The 19689-nt window shown below is 46.9% G+C and overlaps 5 protein-coding genes across 5 annotated transcripts; 1 reads left to right on the top strand and 4 right to left on the bottom strand.

Moving 5' to 3' along the window:
* Positions 1-764: 764 nt before the first annotated feature.
* On the bottom strand, positions 765-1566 carry F4822DRAFT_194961 (uncharacterized protein). The gene is made up of 2 exons (XM_051453628.1): positions 1200-1566; positions 765-1139 (listed from the first exon to the last, which is right to left on the bottom strand). Exons 1-2 carry the CDS (start codon positions 1331-1333, stop codon positions 800-802), a joined length of 474 nt encoding a protein of 157 aa, XP_051315042.1. The 5' UTR covers positions 1334-1566; the 3' UTR covers positions 765-799.
* Positions 1567-2800: 1234 nt separating this feature from the next.
* Positions 2801-5842, bottom strand: F4822DRAFT_436852 (putative C6 transcription factor; the record flags this gene model as incomplete). Its single annotated transcript, XM_051462351.1, has 2 exons — positions 2801-5075; positions 5631-5842. The coding sequence occupies 2 exons, from the start codon at positions 5840-5842 to the stop codon at positions 2801-2803; spliced, it is 2487 nt and encodes an 828-aa protein (XP_051315043.1).
* Positions 5843-6973: 1131 nt separating this feature from the next.
* F4822DRAFT_195124 (enolase C-terminal domain-like protein) lies at positions 6974-9307 on the bottom strand. Its single transcript, XM_051453632.1, has 5 exons — positions 9095-9307; positions 8984-9017; positions 8762-8910; positions 7154-8681; positions 6974-7099 (listed from the first exon to the last, which is right to left on the bottom strand). The coding sequence occupies exons 1-4, from the start codon at positions 9162-9164 to the stop codon at positions 7576-7578; spliced, it is 1359 nt and encodes a 452-aa protein (XP_051315044.1). The 5' UTR covers positions 9165-9307; the 3' UTR covers positions 6974-7099; positions 7154-7575.
* Positions 9308-10687: 1380 nt separating this feature from the next.
* F4822DRAFT_195121 (3-oxoacyl-reductase) lies at positions 10688-11963 on the top strand. The gene has a single exon (XM_051453631.1). It carries the CDS (start codon positions 10875-10877, stop codon positions 11736-11738), a length of 864 nt encoding a protein of 287 aa, XP_051315045.1. The 5' UTR covers positions 10688-10874; the 3' UTR covers positions 11739-11963.
* Positions 11964-12717: 754 nt separating this feature from the next.
* Positions 12718-14569, bottom strand: F4822DRAFT_397678 (HAD-superfamily hydrolase). Its single transcript, XM_051457637.1, has 2 exons — positions 14141-14569; positions 12718-14080 (listed from the first exon to the last, which is right to left on the bottom strand). The coding sequence occupies exons 1-2, from the start codon at positions 14497-14499 to the stop codon at positions 13063-13065; spliced, it is 1377 nt and encodes a 458-aa protein (XP_051315046.1). The 5' UTR covers positions 14500-14569; the 3' UTR covers positions 12718-13062.
* Positions 14570-19689: the final 5120 nt, after the last annotated feature.

Here is a 19689-nt window from a genome sequence, read left to right on the forward strand (position 1 = left end):
GCTAACCATACCCATTCATTGAGATATCTGGTAAATCGCTCTGATATTCGTGAGGAATACTATCTCTAGAGAGTAAAGAAAAGGCTGCGCATAATTTGTTAGTGATAGTATTTCCTACGAAACCAATGATGACAATGAACACACATATGTCCTTTACGGACTTCGGAGTTATTAAGTGATGATCGTCGGTTAATACTAGCTGGACAGACGGGTAACTAGTTACGTTACCCGGCTTCTTATGTAAGGCGAAGGTATTCGACGACGTTTTTCTTTTCTTAACATTAGCAAAAAAAGAATTGAACATTTTCCGCCTCCATACTATATTCACTGCCATGGAAAAGCCCCTCGGAGTATCAAAATAAACTGCCTGCACATAGACACAGAAAGAAGTAGTAGCACATCGGGTAACACAAATACGAGGTATGATTAATTAATCTTGTATTGCAGATGATCTATATTGCTTTTTTTCTCATGCAGTATCGTATCCATTAGGTAAGGAGGTATCAAATGCAAGCCCGGTACCTATATGTATCCGCCCATCCATCCATCAATAATCATATTTATCCCATGGTTCCAGGCCAATCCAGCCCCTTTGCGCCAAGTTCATAAACGTGCGTGTCTAGTAACGGAAAAGTATTCCATGTTTTTCTATCGCATCAAGAAGCAAAGCATCGCAGATATTATTTCACTCGGATACGCATCCAAACGAGATAGGCAGCGGCCAATATAACGCCACCTCCCAGCCACCTATGCAGGCAGATTACCTAAGTAAGTAGGTAACTCCAGTCCGATGCGCCCATTACGCAGTCTGCGCACCAATCGGCACAGCGAAAGTCGAGGGACCAGTGTACCTCTGAATAACAGACGCCTCATGCTGCTCGCGCTCGAGCTCGGTAGCAGGGATGCCGTACTCGCCGGTGTAGTTAGAGTGAGAATCGCGGGGTGTCGTGACGCTAAGCGTCAAGCCGCCTCCCTGCGCGAGCGCCACGGCCCAGGAGTACGCTCCTACTTCCGCGCATCCCGTTAGGTTGACAGCGGGTAGGTTATCCGGGCCTTGAAGCATGATGGAGCATTTGGCTGGGTCGGGGTTGCCTGAGGGTGAGGCGGATGCTGGGTCTGTGATGACGGAGAATTCGTAGCTGGGGTTTTTTGTTAGTCTACGGGTATGCTTATTGAGCTTTGGTGGGAGAGCGACTTACTTGCACATGAGGCTGTGAGGAATGCAAGATGCTGCGAAACCAGTTACGTTAAATGAAGTTGCGTATCTTGGTAGGGCAGCACCCGAAGCGGTGGCGGCCGCGAAGAGAGTTGCGAGAAGAGTGTTGAACTGCATGATGATAGTTGATTGATTGGTATCGATGGTAGGGTAATTATTAAGCGGTGAGTGTTAAGTATTATGTTGTTATTTGTCGAGCGAGTGTGGTGGTTATTAAGGATTAAAGCTGAGTAAGAGATATCACGATATTCTGCTTGATCTATCATTCAACATCATCGTCACATCTCGAATCTTATATACAAAAAAAATTCCCTTGTTTGCTACCTTACCAGCCTTACCTCATAACTCCCTCTCGTTCGTCAAGTGCAGGTATTCAAGACTCAACTGGGTAAACCCGGCTGTGCTATCATACGTCCTAAAACAACTAATGCTGGGCCAGCCAATACGACGTCGCATGGGGGGCGCTTCGGTAGTGGGAATTTCATGCCGCTGATCTTATTTAGGTAGCCGATCTTCTCGTATTAGCCCTGCCCAATGGTCCCCCCGTCCTTCCAATCGTCAATGCCCTTTCTCCCCCTAGCCGCCTAGGCGCAACAAAGAATGACGACATTGCATAAACGTCGCGACCTTTCATCTCTGTCCGAAAGAAGAGCCGGATATGTTTGTTGGTGGTATTGCTGTCCAAATTCGGGCAGATTATTGAGACAAACAGATTTCGAACCAGCGAATAAAATGCTTCTATCCACAGTCTGTGCCCTACGTATTGACAATATCAACGAACCAATTCTCCGTATTTTAAAGATACCAAGACTTTTCACCTATCAGCCTCTGAGGCTGTGATCTCGTAAACAATCTCTAATAATAAACACCTACATACTTGTAGTCCGAAAGTCACGTTACAGATTCTAAACTACGGCGATTACAACGACTACACTGTCAGATTCTTAATCGAATGATAGAATACCACATGTAGAAATAACCACGTGCCACATAACAGGAACAGGAAAGCCATTCATCATAAGTTGAACACCTCTCCTGACGTATGTGAAGCCATATCGGTGAACCCCCCCTGGTCTATATGACACCCTATTAATTAGCCCTATCTACAAATCCCTACCCTCAGATCCTAGAAACCACCCATCACAAGCCAACCTTGAAACATCGTATAATTCGTCGGGGGCTAGGTTAATGTGCCATTCTTGCTGCGTCATTTGTTGTTAAGGGTCCATTAAGGACTCACCAAACCTGGCTGCCGTGCGACCCTTGAATATTTCGGATTTCCCAACACGGCTCAAATGGCTTCAACACCCTAGATGAAATGTCACGATACCGATATTCAATATTCAGGCCGCGCGTTCCGTTCTATGCCAAGACATATACACAAACCCTAGTCATAGCCAGGTCCGACTCGACCCTACGAACAAATCTAGCATCTCATCCATGCTCCTCTGAATGAAAACCAACAGGTTCAATCTTTATCCAATTCCGCGCCAGTATTTTGTGCGATACCCAGCTTATCTACCAAGGTACTACAAGAAATAGATACATACAGTGAAAATGTTCGCTATGCCATAAACCTACAACTTAGTTGGGCTGTTTGAAAAGCCAATCGCTACTTGCATCGACCATGAAATTTGTGATATTGAACTCATTTGAGGCGCCATTCGCTCCGCTCATGCCATTGTTTTCGTTGTTTGTCCCCGAATTATCCGGGTTCATCTCGTTCGAGTTCGGCGGGGCCGAAGATGCCTCATGACTGAATGGTAACCGCGGCACGTTAAAGAAATCAAACACGTCAAGATACTCAAGCTCATTCGGCGCCGGGGTACGTGCGGGTGTTACGCTGGGTCGCCGACTTGGCACACCTGCTAAGGCACGAGGCTGGCGGCTGATTAAGAAATCGAGATCGAACGCGGTCCTTCTCATATCTGCCAGGATTTTCACCGACGACGGCGTGATACGTTCACCCGTCTGGCCCACGGCTCTTTCGCTGTCGCTATGTTCGTCGAGTACTCGCTGAAGTAGCTGACAATACCTCCCTGCGACTGGCCAGTACCTACCCATATCGCGGAGGGTATCGACTAAGAAGGCGATCTGCGGCGCTAGCTTGTGCTCGACCGTCGAGCCGTGTACAAGAAGCAAACGCGCGGCAACCCATAGCGTAAAAGCAAATGGAGGTCCAAGTTTGTTCAACATGCTATTCTGAACCACAAACTCGCCGAGGGCAGCGATGTTCTCCACTGCTCCTAAGCAGCGTTGGCTGGCGCTATATGACGGCGTGAATATGGGTGATCGAGTGGTCGGATATGCGGCTGATGAATGCAACCGGATCACAGCCGTATGATATGTGGCATGTAGCATAACCCACCCGCAGTTTAGGGTCTTGCTGCCGCCTGGTTGGAACAATTTAGCCATGTTTCCATACTCGCCGGGTAAGCCGAATTTCCACGACGTAAGGAGGTTGTCAAGCTCCTTATATCGAAGCTGCCATTGCTCGACATCGCCAAGCGCACCGATATCAACCGGTTGTTTCAGGAACTCATGAATTTTAGATAGTATGCCAAGGATCTCAATGTAGTAGGAGAAGGCACCTAGATTCTCGGGTTTGTTCACGTCATGATCCGGGAGATCTGGAGGGCGATCCTGTGTGTGGAACCACCTCGTCTCGACCTTCTGATTTTTAATCCACAGATCATCTCTACAAGGAAGCGTCCGATCGATCTCCTTATCATTCAGGGCAAAGTCAAACGCAGTAGCGATCGTCGCATATCGGTCTAGGAGATATATCATCCAAAAGAGTCTCCGCCTAGACTCCTCTTCGATAAAATCCTTCGGTTCCGGCAAGACCATAGCTCGTAGGGTATATATTGACGCGTAATTTGGCGACACTGAAAGCGAATTGCTCTCGACAGCTAAACCCAATTGCACAACCGAACGAGTTATCAAAGCCATGATGTTCCATCCAGGCGGGCCATTACTACTCCCGCACAAATCCAGCGCCAGGATAACTAAAGCTTGCAACGCCTTCACTGACGAATTTTCCATACCATAAAGTAAGACCCTCTGTTTCGAAACGTCGTGATAATGTCGTCTCTTTTCTTCGTTTAGTCGAGGATCCGTCGAGTACCGCAGAGTAGCAGCCACGATAGCATGCAGTAGCACTTTATCGGTATCATCCAATGTAGAAGGCCCAAATAGTGAGTCTAAAGTGGATTTTCTATGCAGGATAGGACACCAGGTGTTGATATGTTTGAAGTATAGATCCACCAAGGCATACAGAAGGTCGTAGGGGGGAAGATCCTGGTCTGAAGATATCGGACTTTGACCTTGGGTAACATTCATGCCCGGAGATCGGACTTGCTGTTGTTGCTGCTGCTGCTGAGATTGGCCATAATACTCCTGGGCGGCAGGGCCTGGCTGAAGGCCAGCTCCTAATTGGTTGGTAGGGGAGATACCGGCCATAGGCATCTGAGGTTGGAAACCATCATGCATGGAATGCATAGATGGCGTTGGAGGAGGCAAGCCGAAGTCGACATGCTGTGATGTCGCGGAAAAGGTGGATGGCTTTTGCAAGAAAAGTGCCGTCTCGGCTTGGGGAGTTCTGATAGGTTCCGTAGGACGAAACAGCGGCGCAGGCTCGCGAGGGGTGCCATGGTCACTGGGTAGACTCGAGTTGCTATTGCGCACACTCGGAGCTACGTTATGATGGGGATGGCTGATGAAGGAGCTCTGTAAAATCTCGGAATGAGATCTTAATATCTCTTCGAGCTTATCAAGTCTCTGCTCCAACTCTCTACCATAACCTGCTCTAAGGCCAGGCTTTTTCCGTTCACGATATTCGCAGAAGACTGAATTCCGCCTGCACCAACCACATGATGGCTGCCCGCGGTCGCATTTTACCTTTACGATGGTTAGCAACTAGCGACTACGTACTGAAAGATTAAATTGACTGGAAACTACCAGGAATGGGGTGGATGTGGGTGAGTGCGATATGCAGAGTTACCAACCTTTCTTTGTTTGCATGTTTCACAGCTTTGAGGTAACGCGTAATGTTAGTAATTTTTATTCCACACGAATCAAGAGATGATACACAGTAGATCAGACGAAAACACATTAGGATAGGTACATATATTAGTGCGGAATATATTAGTTAAGTGCGGAGGTAAGAGACATGAAGATTGAGTGAGACTGGGATCAAACGGTGATGGTTTGAGAGATAATTGGAGAATAAATGGGAGATAAAATGCGTGAAATATTGAGGGAATCAAGTAGCTAAATCTATTGGAGCTTCCTTCGGACGATCCAGAGAAGACGGGGGAATAAATGTAAGAATAATAATGAAAGTAATAATGAAAATAGATCGTAAAATATTATAATTTAATGTATGTAAGACAATAAATATAGAATTACTTACGATACAGAGATCGGCCTCTTACGCTTCCCATTGCGAACGGCACCGGAACTGTCGTGGTCGTCGTCTTGATCGTTCTCGTCCCCGCTTTGAAGAGCGTTATTACCGTCGTCGCTATCGGGTTCTTGTTTGCTATGCAGCGACACGTGGTTCTGCTGCTGCTGGGGTCCGGATAAGGATTGAGACTGAGACTGAGACTGCGCAGTTTGCATCATTGTCTCTCTTCTCGGTGTCAATTGCAAACTCTAGGCTTCTGCAACTCGGGGTTTGTACGCGACAGCATCGCGAGCTCTTCGGGGTAATGTTGAGTAGAGGGGGAGAAACTTGGGCGTTATGTGGGAAGGGGGCTGGCTGGGCTGGCTGAACTGGGCTTGCTTTGGGCTAAGCTGACTGGAGACTGGGAACTAGGTATGGTAGAATTCGGCCTCGGCTTGGATTGGTCTCGAACGTTTTTACCCTTCTTTCTCTTTTAGGACATCGGAGAAATGTGGATTCTTTTGGGGGGGTGTGAGCGAAAGAGAAGTGAGGAGAGAAGAAAAAAAAAAGAGATTAAAAAAATCAATTCATGCCAAGACAAAATAAAGAGTATAAGGTTAACAAGAGACCAGAGTCGCAAGTTCCAGCTTTAAATCTTGTAGTACGTTATTAAGGCAGGGACGGTGTAATAAACTGTTGTAGTACCTGACTAGTTCATGTAGGTACGCTTAATTCTTACACACGTACGATATATAGTTTTGATTGCGGGAACCAAGAGAGAAGAGCAGGAAGGAAGGATAGAGAATAAAGGTTATTATTGTATCATCAACTAAAGAAAGGCATTGTACACCTATACACTTTTGTAGTATGTAGATACGCATAGGCACGTGGGTATTTCTGATACATCAAGAAAATTGCGGAGTTAAGATACTATTTTGACAGGTATGGAATATGTCAAGACCAAAAAAATCGAATAAAAGAAACAAATGCCGTATGTAAGGCAGGTGGTTTTCTTCACATCACATCCAGGATTCTTATTCCTCCATTCCTGGTGTTTTCTTCTTCTAGGATGATGTATGTGGTAGCAGGTTTGTTACTGGCTGGAACTTCACTATCGTCACCTCTCATTATCAACTTTCACCATCTGCGGGGGAAAATCGATATATGGTGATCCGGTTCTTGGGGTGTGGCAGGCATTGTATCTGCGGAGGGAAAGTTGGGGAGAATTAAAATAAAAAAGAAGGGAAAAAAGACAAGGGAGGGTTGCAGGGTGTGGACAGGGTGGAGGAGATTTTAAGTGCGGAGACCAATTATATACTCCGGGACAGGGGTTACTCCCCTCATTATGCGAATTACATACCTAGTCCCCTGGCAGCTACCTAAGTTATCCTATAGTGTGTAGTGGTTGCCTCCAGACTATGCTGTTCTTAACTGTGAATTGAAACTCTTCAGCGCTCTCGTCCACCTAAACAATACAACTACATTTACGACCAAGTCTATATGTATTCATCGTCAGGCTTCTCTTCGCTCAAATCTCAACCAAAACTCACTATATGACCTTGATTAATTTTACTTCAATTTCGCATTGTTGATAGTATCAATCTACCTAGAATTTCCAAGATAGAAGATTGGCATCTGAACCCCGTAGAGAGATACTACAAAGATTTCCAAGTCCCGACACGGCAGAACCGTCCCCTATGCGAGTCGACGACCAAACTGCTACGTCAGACGGATAACTCTCCGTGGGATTCCGTTCCAATCTCGGTAGTCTTCCCCGGGTCTTCCCTTTCTGTTGGGATATGAGATACCGGTTATTCATCCATTCATCTTATTTCATATTTTCCCACACACAACCTTCCTAATCCAATTCACGTGCTTCCTGCGATTACAACACAACGACCACCTTTGCGTGAGCGAGCATGGGTATTCCCGTCCTAAACATTCAGTATTATCCTCCTTCTTCTCCTCATCCCTAGGCACCTGTGGTTATATTCTTCACGCTTTCGGTCAGTTGATCTACCAAGCTAGCCTTCTCTTCGGTAGCCTTAGTCTCGGCGTCTTGCGCCGGTGTCGAATCGGGTAGCCCCGTTGCAGTTTGCAAGAGACTCGTTGGCGGGGGATTCAACAGATAATCAGCCGGTACCAACTTAGATCTCGCAGCGGGGTTCAACGTCAAGCCGAATCCGGGCTTGTCTAAGTCGGCAGCGGTTAGGTAACCCTTGGTCGGAATAGGCTCGTCAAGAAATAGGTCTCCGAAGACCGGAAGGACACTCTTTCCATCCGGCGAATTGGCTAGATACTCCTGAAAAGGAGTATTGGGCTGCGAAATGACGAAATGATAGCTGTAAGGCCCACTGGCGTGAGGCACTACGGGGATATCGTACGCCGCAGCCATGGCAGATACCTTGAGAAGTTCTGTCATACCTCCCAGCCACATGACGTCAGGCTGGATGATGTCTAGGTTGCGCCCCTCGATCAGCTTTCGGAATCCATATCTCGAATATTCGTGTTCTCCTGTCGTAAACTTGAGAGTAGGGTGAGCCCGCTTGATTTGCTCGAAGCCATCCGTGTCATCTGGTGTTAAGCACTCCTCCCACCAATTGATGTTGAGGTCTTCACACTTCTTGGCGATTTCAATTGTGTACGGCACGTTCAGGCTCATGTAACAGTCGACCATAATGGGGAAGTCCGGACCTACACTCTCACGGTGCTTACGGAGATACTCGATGTTCTTCCTAAGACCCTCATGACCATCGGCTGGGCAGAATGGGAGGGGTACCTTGGAACCCCAGAACCCCATCGCCTTAGCTGCCGTCGGCTCCGGTCCTGTGCAATAGAAGTCTATCCTCTCTCTGGCTGCGCCGCCAATCAGCCTATATACGGGCTCATTCCTAAGTTTACCAAGCAAGTCCCATAGCGCTAGGTCGATGACTGAGATGATGGCTATTGGTAAACCCTTCCGGCCGTAGAACATAGAAGCTCGGTACATCTGTTCAAATAGTAGGTTGGTATTCCTAGGGTCGGCTCCAATCAGGAATCGTTCGAAATGCTTGTGGACAATCCAGCAAGCCGGCGGGCCTACATATGAGAAATACCTCCATCAGTACACCACCATCATGCGCCAAGAAGGCGAGACTCGTCAAAATGGGAATTTATACCGCCAAAACCCGTAGCGAAACCCACGGTGCCATCGCTAGCTTCGATTTCAATGAGGAACGATCCAAGGACGTTGATACCCCAGCTTGTTCGCGATTTCTTATACTTGTCCCAAATAGAGCAAGGTGTCGAGATGTCCGTATCGATCAGCCTGCAATCGCGCTTGTGTTAGTTTCGCTGTCTTATATTCGCTCTCACGAGTGGCACTAAGACGGGGAACCTACCAATGGCCGCCCTTGACATTGTGATAATCACCACCTAAAGCGAGTTAGTTGATAAGCGCTCTTTGATTCTCTGCATCCCTCATTCGGTACACACAAAGGAAACTTGCATACCTGAACCTACGCCGCCAATCACGTACGACCTTATGGCTTTGATGGTGGGAAACTGTCTCACCGAAGCCATCGCAAATTTATCTCGGGTTATTATGACAGATCGGTTCGGAAATCTCGTATCTAGTTATCTCCTCGGTCGTAGCTTGTTGCGAAAGCGTCGCGATGGTTGTCGGTAAAAATAGAAAGTCCTGGAGGGAGTACAAGCGGAGGAAGCGGGAGGAGCGGGAGAGAGCTTAGAGTGACAACACCAACCGGAGCAACAAAACCTAGAAGCGTCGTGACCGGAGTAATAAATACATTTGTAGGGAAGCGCAGTAGCGTCAAGCTCGGCTTCCCGAACAGCGACATCCCCTGGGTCACTCTACAACAAAATAAGACACTCCAAAAAAGACCGAGGCGGTTCGGTCAGTCCAAATCAGTGGGGTGACTAGGAGAGGAGTCGGACTAGGAGTGGCAGCCAGGATGGCCATGGAAGCCGCCTTAGCTCCTTGCGTTTTGTTCCAATCGATGGTTCTACATTGGGCCATACATTGGACGGGAGACAAAGCTCTAGCTTGCATTACGTTTCATGAGAGAATTCATCGACCTAGTTTAACACGCGGATCGGTATCCAATCCCCCGACCATGACTAAGTCCGTCCCCGTCGCGAGCCTATCGAAGCCGTCTGTTAGGTCCTTTTGAGTCGATGGATGTCGAGAAGCATACGTGCGAACCAAAGTCACGAGGACAACAATATCCTGCACGCCCATACAACCTACATTACATGACGCATAGCTGCCTATTTTATAGGTTGACGATCCATATAAGTGAGGCGTTCATAAGGTGGTATGAACCCCGCGATGGACTCACATAATTCCACTAATACCAGGATGGGTCTTACTTATGATGAAACATATAGATTCGTCTCCCTACATCACGATGTACCCCTATAACCAGAGCCAGTAGGTATGTTTTTTCATCTAGACGAAACATAATCCTTAATAAGGGACACGTATATGAGAAGCCAAGTATAGGATCGCACACAACCATTTTCAACTCGCAGCGTATCCATATCTCCGGAAATAGTCTGGTGGGATGCCGAGGCGGGCACTCTGCATCTTTAGACCCAAGTCCCGAACGAAATCTCGCTCCTCATTGCACCGAGATCGTGGGGTTAGTCTAGGCGCTAATGGAACGCGGACGGGTCGCTAACCATGACCTACCATAAACTAAAGAAGCTCTACTAACTTAGAGACCGTGAAGTCGATCATCATCGTGATTATTCTGATGTGCTCGTAAAATCTGGAAAATTGATGAGAAGATACTCCTTTTCTTATACAAACACTTCAATTCGGACATCGCGATACACTCATATTCACACCAAACACAACATACAATAACGACTAGACAAATATAACGGAATCTCATCACATGTTAAAGCTATTTACCTGCCCAGGAAGCTATAATCTACCCCGCTATATTCAGGAAGAACCCTGAAGCTACCCCTACATAAACATACAACATACATACAACATACACAAACGTACATACACATATTCAGACTGAAGATACGAAGCATCACATTACCACATTACATTCCATCACACCTTAAAGCTTCCTCGGATGAAATTCTAGCCTTTCCAACTCCCTCCAATTCTTACCTAAGTGCCTACCAACAAACACACCAAACACACTTCTTTACAAATTCACCACTTACACATATACGCATAAGCAGACAAAACACAATAATCGACACATCACATACAACGTAGACAAATATACCACACCCAGGCTTACAAAAATGCCGGCAACAAACATCCTGCTTGGCAAAACAGCCATCATAACAGGGGGAACTACAGGCATAGGTCGAGCCATTGCCCTCGAATACTTGCGACAAGGATGTAATGTCGTCGTAAACCACCTCGGCCTCGAGCGCGACCAGCCACACCTCGACTCCTTAATCGCCGAAGCCGAAGCCCTCAAGACACCTAAGGCGGACCAAATCACAGCGACAGCAACAGGAACAATAGGCACCCTAGACCACCTCGCCGGCGACGTCTCCGACCCTACCACTGGCCCCGCCCTCGTAGCACACGCTGTATCCCGCTTCGGACGCCTAGACATTTGCGTGAGCAACGCAGGAATATGTCAATTTGCCGAATTTCTCACATTATCCGGTGATCTGTGGTCGCGCACGGTACGCACGAATCTCGACGGCGCATTCTACGTAGTACAAGCAGCGGCGCAACAAATGGCATCCCAAGAACCTCTCACCACTTCCTCCTATTCACAACAAAAACACCGCGGTTCTATAATTGGATTGAGCTCTATATCCGCATTAGTAGGCGGTGGTCGACAGACACATTACACACCCACAAAAGCTGGTGTATTATCGCTGATGCAAAGCTGCGCGGTCGCTCTCGGGTCGCACGGAATCCGGTGCAACGCGCTGCTGCCGGGGACGATTCGGACGCAGTTGAACGACGAGGACCTGGCGGACGACGACAAGCGGGCGTACATGGAAGGTCGGATACCGTTGGGGCGCACGGGAGACCCGCGGGATATGGCCGGGCCGGCTGTGTTCCTTGCTTCGGATGAGCTGAGCGGGTATGTGACGGGCTCGCAGCTATTGGTGGATGGAGGGTTGTTTGTTAATTTGCAATGAGCATATTTACTTGCCTACCCTCGCCGCACCCTTCGGTACCTGAGGTAGGTAATAAAAAGGCATATAAATACCTAGATTTGTACATACTTGACAGCCTCTTCGTTGCAAAATGGCTGACAAAACAACAAAAAACAAGCGAATGAACTTATTGAAACCGGTCAACTCATCCTATCTACCATCTACCATCCACCACCATCGGATCCGCGGGCCCTTTTCCCTCCCCGCTCCCACCTATTCACCCTCTCCCGGTTTCCCTTCTCTTCTCCCTCCCTCTCCAACCACAACCCTCCCTTCCCATGGGATACAACAAAGCGCATACCCGCTTGCACCCCCCGCCTTGCCCTGTGCTGGTCGGTAGTTACCGTTGATCCTAATTCCAATTCCGGCATACTTTAACATGCCATTGCTAGGCTGGCGGCAGGCGGCAGCTTAGCTCGCGTGAGCGTATTACCTACATTATACATGCTACAAATCCAAGTCTCCAAAACAAAACAAGTAAAAGACCCTGAAAAAATGCGGAGAACCTAGACTCTAGAGTTTCGCAGAACAATCGAGACGAATATATGTAGAAACTCGTTTCCCCGCTGATCATCGTGGCGAATGCGATTCGGTTGGGGACAAGCGAGGCAATGTGAAAGTGGGCGCAAGGTGGGTGGACTGATCCGGTAGCTGTTTTATGTATGATTTGCGGCTTAAAAATGTGAAGTAGGGTCGGGATGTGATGGTAAAAGGATATGTGTGTATTGGAGTTGGCGAGGGATAGGTGCGTTGAACGTTCCTTCATGAATTGGTGTATTGGTGTACAAGTATTGCACGAGTAGAACACAAGATCCGTGCCGTGTCTGTAGCAAGATAACCTTTTACCGACGAGATGAGTACTACCGACTCGACACTCAAATGCGACAGACGACTGTGGTACTATCACGATGTCCGACATAAACAAGTCACACAACACCAAATCAAATGGAACATAACAAAGTAACTTGTAAAAGCTTTAATTAAGCTTCGCTATATAAAATTTATATATCAAATATTTATCGTTTTATATCAATAACGCCTCCTAATGCACAAGATCCGACAAGTCTTCTAGATGGGTAGATAGACATGGTAAACAACACCTATTGACCCCAATATCAACAACGAGGACAATTATTATCCAAACATTGTAAACCGAACGAATGCCCTTTCCACAGCATGATCCCATGCATGAAGAGTATATGTAATGAATAGTAATAGTAGTAAAAATATATAAGATGTAAAAACAACAGTGGTATCATGAAAGTATTCCCTTTAGAATCATGTGCTAGTCATAAGTTCGTAATAATTATGCAGTAAGCTCGAGCGGGCGTTCTTCGGCGGGACTGAAGACAGCAAGGTCTTGCGCCTCTTCTAGGCTCAACTTGGGCATATCAGCTAAGCGAGGCTTTTGAGGACGCTGAGATTGCATTTTCCTCTTGCGCTCCATTTCGCGCTCGATGCCGTGGTTTACGGCGTCCAGCACCGTGTTGACGGTTACGCGTGGCTTGTAGGCCGGTTCTGTACCATCCTGGTAAACTCCGGTCTTGACCAGAATGCTGTACCAGTCGTTTTCGGCCTTTTCGTTATATTGGTTGGTTCCCCGAATATCACTCTCGGGTGTGTCACCAACGAAGTAGACGGTGTTAGGGGGTGCGTTGAGATGGTGCTCATTCTTGCGCCATCGCTTTAGTAGGCGAGTGGCGAACTCGAAAGTTCCGATTTGAGGTTTGCCAAAGGCGTGTGTTTCTAATGTCTTGCCCTTAGTGACCTCCTTGAAGGTGTACTCGACGATACCCCGTAGGGCACCCATGCCGAGACGGACGTTGTCGTGAGCGGCAGACCAAACGACATCGTTGTGAGAGAAGAAGATCGGTGGGCCCTCGTCGAAAGTCTCGGAAAGAGTGCCGATGCGACCGCCCTTAGACATGGCCAGATCTAAGATAATTTGGAGATCTCCGGCCCAGTCGCGGGAGTCGGCAAAGACAAAGATAGCCTCAATAGTGACCTTGCTGAAGTCCCGCTCCTTGGAGTTGCGAAGTTCCTCGGGGGTCAACTTGCGGAACGGAGTGGTAGCGGCATCAGCCTTGATGATGTCGCCGGGTGTGACAACATCCTTAAAGCCGTAACCTTGTGCAACGGTACGGCACTTCTCGCCCTCACCTCCGACGACTAAAACGGTGTTGTACTTGGTAGCCATCTCGGACATAGGTGTGTGACCGCAGATGAACTGAGCCGGAGAAATTTCGATGTCCAACTGGCGGGAGAGGTCGCCGCAGCGCTCGGCCTCGGTCTTGCCACCGCCGTTGGTCAAGAAGATGTACGGGCTATTTTAAATTAGTAAATGGTCCAATATTGGGTTTTGGAGGAAGCGCCAAGACACTTACATCTTAATTCCATATTGGTTGTCGCCGTTGAGAACCTTCATAGCCTGGATGGCTTCAGGGATGGGACGGCCACCTCTGACGAGGACACCATCGATATCGAAGGCGAAGGCGAAGCTGTCTGCGACAAATTGATCGTCGACAGGGGGAGAAATAGGGGAGATGGCAGCATCCGACTCCGGGCTGGAAGGAGTGGCGCTGGCGGTCGGGCTCAGAGACGGGGCGGTCTCCGACTCAGAAGGGCTTGCCTGTGGGGAGTCTCCGACGAGCAGCTTACGAGCGAGATCAGTTCGGGCTGTTTCGATCTCGTCGACAAAGCTGCCGCGGTGGAAGGTGGGTTGTTGCTGAGGCTCCAAAGACATGGTGAAACAGGTTGTTGAGGAATATGAAATGGTAATGACCGAACTCTACACGCGAGATAAAAGCAAAAAAGTAGTTGTGAAAGCTTGAAGAGGACCAGCCAAGACTGAACAGTCGTTGTCGTACTAGATGTCTTTCAGATATAACTTCAAGGCGGGTAGACTCGAACTCCTGGTGAGCTAAGATGTTGATTATGTGGGTTGAAGAGAAGAATAGAGAAGGGGATGGGGATGTTTATATATATGAAAATTGCCTGGACAAAGAGTGGTTCTCTTGTCTATACCTACGTAGGTACATCTAATAGTAAACAGTGAACATAAACCGTCACTCGACACCATCAACAAGAATGAATACCTACATACAACATGTAATCTCAAGGAGGTACGTAGGAATAAGTGGATATCACTTAACATGTACAATGATGTGTGGCTACATGCTAGTCAGTTTGGACCATGCCGCCCAAGGCAACCCATGGCAAGCTTCAAGGGCAGTGTGTGGATGAGAGTGTGCTTGCTGTGTGGATCCGGGCTTATACTACCTTGCAGGGCTAGTATATACTACTATGAATGTAGTAGCAGTATATCCTGGTATATCCCTACTTAGGCATGTGTAATGAGAGGAATAATAAATATGAAAATAAGTTGGAAGGCAAACGGTTTCGGTTATCGCTTACCCAGGTACTTTAGAGACGCAGACAAAGGATGGAAATTTGAGTCGCCGAGCGCGGGAAACCAATGAAAATTGACGTACCTTCGTATCTAATTCATACTGTAGAACCCCCATGGCGAAGTACCTAGGTAGATTCGAGGATTGGTATGGTCTTGATGCTGTCACCGTTGTCAACGTCAGCCTTGTGTGTGTCTAGCGTTACTGGCCTGTAACGTTGAAGTTGTTTCTATGTCTCGGCCACCGGCGCATCTAGTGGCCATCGTCGATGTATGTATGTGTGTACTGTACATCATCGGTCATACATAAGTCGATGGACCCGGGGGATCCTTGAGTTTGGGTACGAGCACGAGTTCGTAACTTTCCTAGGGGTTCTTTCTTCGCAAGGACCACCTTACGTACCCGGGTATGTACCTTGAGGAAGAGGCAATGGGGGTGAGGTTTTCGAGGACCCTTGTATACCTAGATACGTATGTAGGGTACGCAGGGTACGTAGGATATAGTAAAAAGCCAATGAGGTAACATACCCGGTTACTAAACTCGCATGGATCGAAAATCAGGGTCTCACTTTTCCTTTATCATTCGCTTGGGTTGCCGAACCCAGCAAAGAAGGACCTTGTCAGACATTAGAGGCGTCGAGGAACCCGACAAGTCTTCGTGGTATGCAGGACCTAATACTCTAGCCTCGACAGGTATGGAGGACGCCGCTGCCAAAACAGGATATGATCCGATACGTAGAACGCCGCGTTTAGCAGTGCTATCTCTCGGGTTTGCGACGCGGAGTTATAGTTTTCATACTGTACGAATATGTAATCATAGGTACCTCCTCGATGTTTCTAGAGGTTGCCTGTGGCTGCTGGAAGCGGTAAAAGTCAACCAACCAACAAGACCGGTGGATTCTTTAGTTGGCTTAGAACCTTTTTGCTTTTCTTTGTTGTCCGTGCGTCAGTATTTTCAATATATGACGGAGGTATGTGGGCGGTCATTGTCGTGTTATCAGAAGCCGTCAGCCCGCTTGGGTCGGGTAGTCATCGGGATAATTACAAGCGATGCATGGATTATATCCCCAAATAGCCATCAGGTTGGATTTCTTTAGGTGACATAAGGCCAAATGAAAAAGAAAAAGAAAAAAAGTTGTACAGGGCTGTAGAAGCAACCTGAACTGCCTGACTAGGCGTCAAGGTAGTAGTCAGAATAGGCCGAACCAACTTCCTTCGAGGTTCGAGGCACGTGTAAACTAAATCTTCACTTGAAGCCTGTAAAAACTCGAAGAAAATGATAGCGGCGGTGTAATATGACTCGGGCCGTAATATGGAATGGTATCATAACTGGTGCGAACAGGGCCGTATCTTTGTCAACGTTGGGTTGTGTTGATAATGGTGATATGGACTCGTATGGACTCGTATGGCTCAATCAAGTCAACTATGGCGTATCAAGTGAAGTCCGCCTTCTATCCGGCCTTTTTTTTGTGTTGCTTTTTTCAGTTGCACAGCCTGCCAGCCTGCAAGGCTTCACTCAGGCATCATCTAAGCAGCCTAGGTAGGTCTTGTTATCTTGTTACAAGGATCTCTGATAGATCGGACCGAGAAGCCATGGCTTTTGGATGGCTTGAGATGTCTCGATGTTGCAATGGGCGGACTTCTCTAGGTGATCTTATTATCTAAAAGCGCGTTTAGGGATGATAGTACCTCATCGGCTTATACAAAGAGATCTGGTACAACGTGGGCGGTTAAGGGAGGGAAAAGAGTACTTGTCCGCACAGTAAGTTGGGACACTGTCCTTGTTTCGACGGGTAAGATAGGAGTTGAATGGGTTGTGTGAGTTGTGAATGGTTCCTGGTTGGCTTGAGTGGTTTGAGTTGAAAAGGTTGTGCAGGCGGTTAGGAAAGAAAGTAGAAGCCGCAAAAGAACTTGTGACGTCAAGCGCATGTAAATATGTGGGTACTAGTGGGGCTCTTTTTAAATCTTTTTAATGCAATGTTGGGATAATTTCTTAAAGCCTGTTCGGCGTTTTTCACTTTTTTTTTTTTTTTCTTCTCGTCGCAGCAGCAGCATTCGGCAACATTAGCCACCTTTTGACCGATACACCCCCCCCCATTATTGTTATTTATACACTTGTACATCTATATGTATTTAGTATAACTCCAGTACTTACAAGGGTACTTACCCCCTCTGTAAACCCCCTCTATAACCCCTACCCCTCAATTAAAAAACTGCCCCCCAAACCGTGGACCCCCATTTCCCTCCAACCCAAGACCTTAACATGCCCCTGGAGATCCATTCACACACCATTTTTTGACCACTCATACACCATTCTACCTGTCTACCCATTATAGCGTCGATATAGTACCCCTATACGTATACGGCTCCCCTGGGGCTACGGATATCCTTATGGGGCAAGAGACGGGACAATCAGCCTGTGAACGGTGCTACAACGGCGGTTATAACGGAAAGGAACATCTCCCCTTTCCGGATATCCTGGCCGTAGACAAGAAACAGAAACACTTGATCTAATCTTAGACAGGTAACATGTTCATGTTTATGTTCACGTTCATATGTTAGTATCCAAACTAGTCCATGCCCCTCTCTCTACTAGTTTGGAGTGCGTATATATATACATACAAAAGTATGTAGGTATGTATGTAAGGGGGAAGTGAGAATATGTATCCTTACACCTGACGTGCTCCCGTGGTCTAAATGTAGATATCGATTCAGACACCTACATATCCATACTCAAGAGACCTACATACAGTTTAAGAGTTTGAGAGTGAAGAGCGGGAGCGGATACGGGGCCGCTAGGTAGATGGTGATATACAGGGAAAGATTCCCGTCATTGTTTACTTTACTCTGATGAGGGTACATATCATTATCAGCAAGTTATAACTAAAATATAGTCAAAACACGACCTTGATAACTTGACTAAAGACTAAAAAAGACCGACCGAATAAGAACAAGTTGATCATCGACTATATCCACCGACGCGCGTATGCCGCCATGTCGATATCCAGAATTTTTACTCCTCCCCCGGACCCGTCATCTTGTACCGCCCCGACTTTCCCCATGTATCTGAATGATTAACAATGCGGTCGTCGGGTTCGATTCAAGCACTTAATAGGCACTACCGCTGTTTCTCGCCATAGTCCGAATCCACTCTTCAGCACTTGTTATGCTAGTAAACGTAGATCTTGGGGAAGGATATCCACAAGGATTGGAAAAAAAAATGGATTTTATTAGTGTTGTCTGAAACAGGGAAGATATGGAGCCCGTAAAAAAAAAACACATGATTGTGTTGTAATGTATGTAGGTATGTACAATAAAATGGGTGTGTCTTGTGTTCCCTATTGCTAATGTAAGATATCGAGAAGCATCGAAAGTACCCAATATTTTCGGATTGCTATAACCAGATAAGATGCTACAAATCGAAAGTCTAGACAATACGAAGTCCATAGTTTATTATCTAGGTCAACACTAACATCCCTTATTTCTTCATACTTGTGGGTTTGAGTCGTTCCCACTGCTTGTCAACTAACATAGCCATCCTCCGTCATCTACTGTCACAATCATTCGACTCTTAGTTACTTCTTGGTATCCACGTGTAGTACGAATCGATCGAGAAGCATAAAGAAACGTTACGAGTCAAGGAATTACCTAAAATATTATTTTATTATTTCTTTCGCAGCTTGAACCCAGTAGTCCGGATTGGCTTTATAGGGGAATCTATATATTAACTCTTGTTCACATGGGCAAGCCTATTGGAATTCTCTACATCCATGTAGTCATCATATATAGAGATAGCGACATCCCTACTCAAATGCATGTAAGACCAAAGCTAGGAGAAATCAAATTCGGAAATAAGAAATTCAGAATCGGAAAGTTTACTCGTGAGTCGTGTCAATACCATGACGGTGAATTCCATTTCCAGAATTGCTAGAGCATGTGCGCGGAGACATGCAGCAATTCCGCACTGCTGTGAAACCTATTCATCTTCTAAAGAAATGCCACCATATCATGCACGGTGACGTCCCGTAGGGAATAGCGTCAAGGTCCTAGCAAACGAGGCGGTCACAGAAAATTTCCAATCTGACAGGTGAAAACCCTCGAAAAAAACGTACAGAAGCCGTAGAGGCGCCGTCAATGACCCGTCATATGCAGCATATTGTCATAAGAAGACACTTTATTTCTGATTGGAGGGACATGGGGGTATTCGAAACAGGGTCGTCTTTACCATGCTGCCGTGCAGTAGTTGAGTGATGATGCGGCCTTGGCGGGGCAAGGGCTGAAAAAATAACAATAATCTCCAGGGCGGTATTCTACCGTAATGTGAGATATCCAATCGTTGGCTCGTCATTTCGTTGGTTGGTGATTGATTAGTTCAGTACTGTTGATGAGATAAGGGGGAACCCCTAGGCAACTAAATGATGGTGTATGTATGCAGGTATTCCCATTCCGTGTTAGAATAAAAAGCTGGGGGAGGGTAGAAGGGTGAGATACATCTATATTTCGATGCATGTGAAAATGAACTACCTA

This window comes from Hypoxylon trugodes (genome assembly GCF_022578975.1).
Source record: "Hypoxylon trugodes strain CBS 135444 unplaced genomic scaffold F4822scaffold_4, whole genome shotgun sequence".
NCBI lineage: Eukaryota > Fungi > Ascomycota > Sordariomycetes > Xylariales > Hypoxylaceae > Hypoxylon > Hypoxylon trugodes.

Excerpts from the sequence above, each read along its gene's own strand:
- F4822DRAFT_195124 (XM_051453632.1), bottom strand. The coding sequence starts at position 9,164 with ATGGCTTCGGTGAGACAGTTTCCCACCATCAAAGCCATAAGGTCGTAC. Across the intron at positions 9,018-9,094 it reads GATTGGCGGCGTAGGTTCAG|GTGGTGATTATCACAATGTC; the intron begins GTATGCAAGTTT and ends AACTCGCTTTAG. Across the intron at positions 8,911-8,983 it reads AATGTCAAGGGCGGCCATTG|GCTGATCGATACGGACATCT; the intron begins GTAGGTTCCCCG and ends GCGCGATTGCAG.
- F4822DRAFT_195121 (XM_051453631.1), top strand. The coding sequence starts at position 10,875 with ATGCCGGCAACAAACATCCTGCTTGGCAAAACAGCCATCATAACAGGG.
- F4822DRAFT_194961 (XM_051453628.1), bottom strand. The coding sequence starts at position 1,333 with ATGCAGTTCAACACTCTTCTCGCAACTCTCTTCGCGGCCGCCACCGCT. Across the intron at positions 1,140-1,199 it reads CCTCACAGCCTCATGTGCAA|CTACGAATTCTCCGTCATCA; the intron begins GTAAGTCGCTCT and ends AAAAAACCCCAG.
- F4822DRAFT_397678 (XM_051457637.1), bottom strand. The coding sequence starts at position 14,499 with ATGTCTTTGGAGCCTCAGCAACAACCCACCTTCCACCGCGGCAGCTTT. Across the intron at positions 14,081-14,140 it reads AACCAATATGGAATTAAGAT|CCCGTACATCTTCTTGACCA; the intron begins GTAAGTGTCTTG and ends AATTTAAAATAG.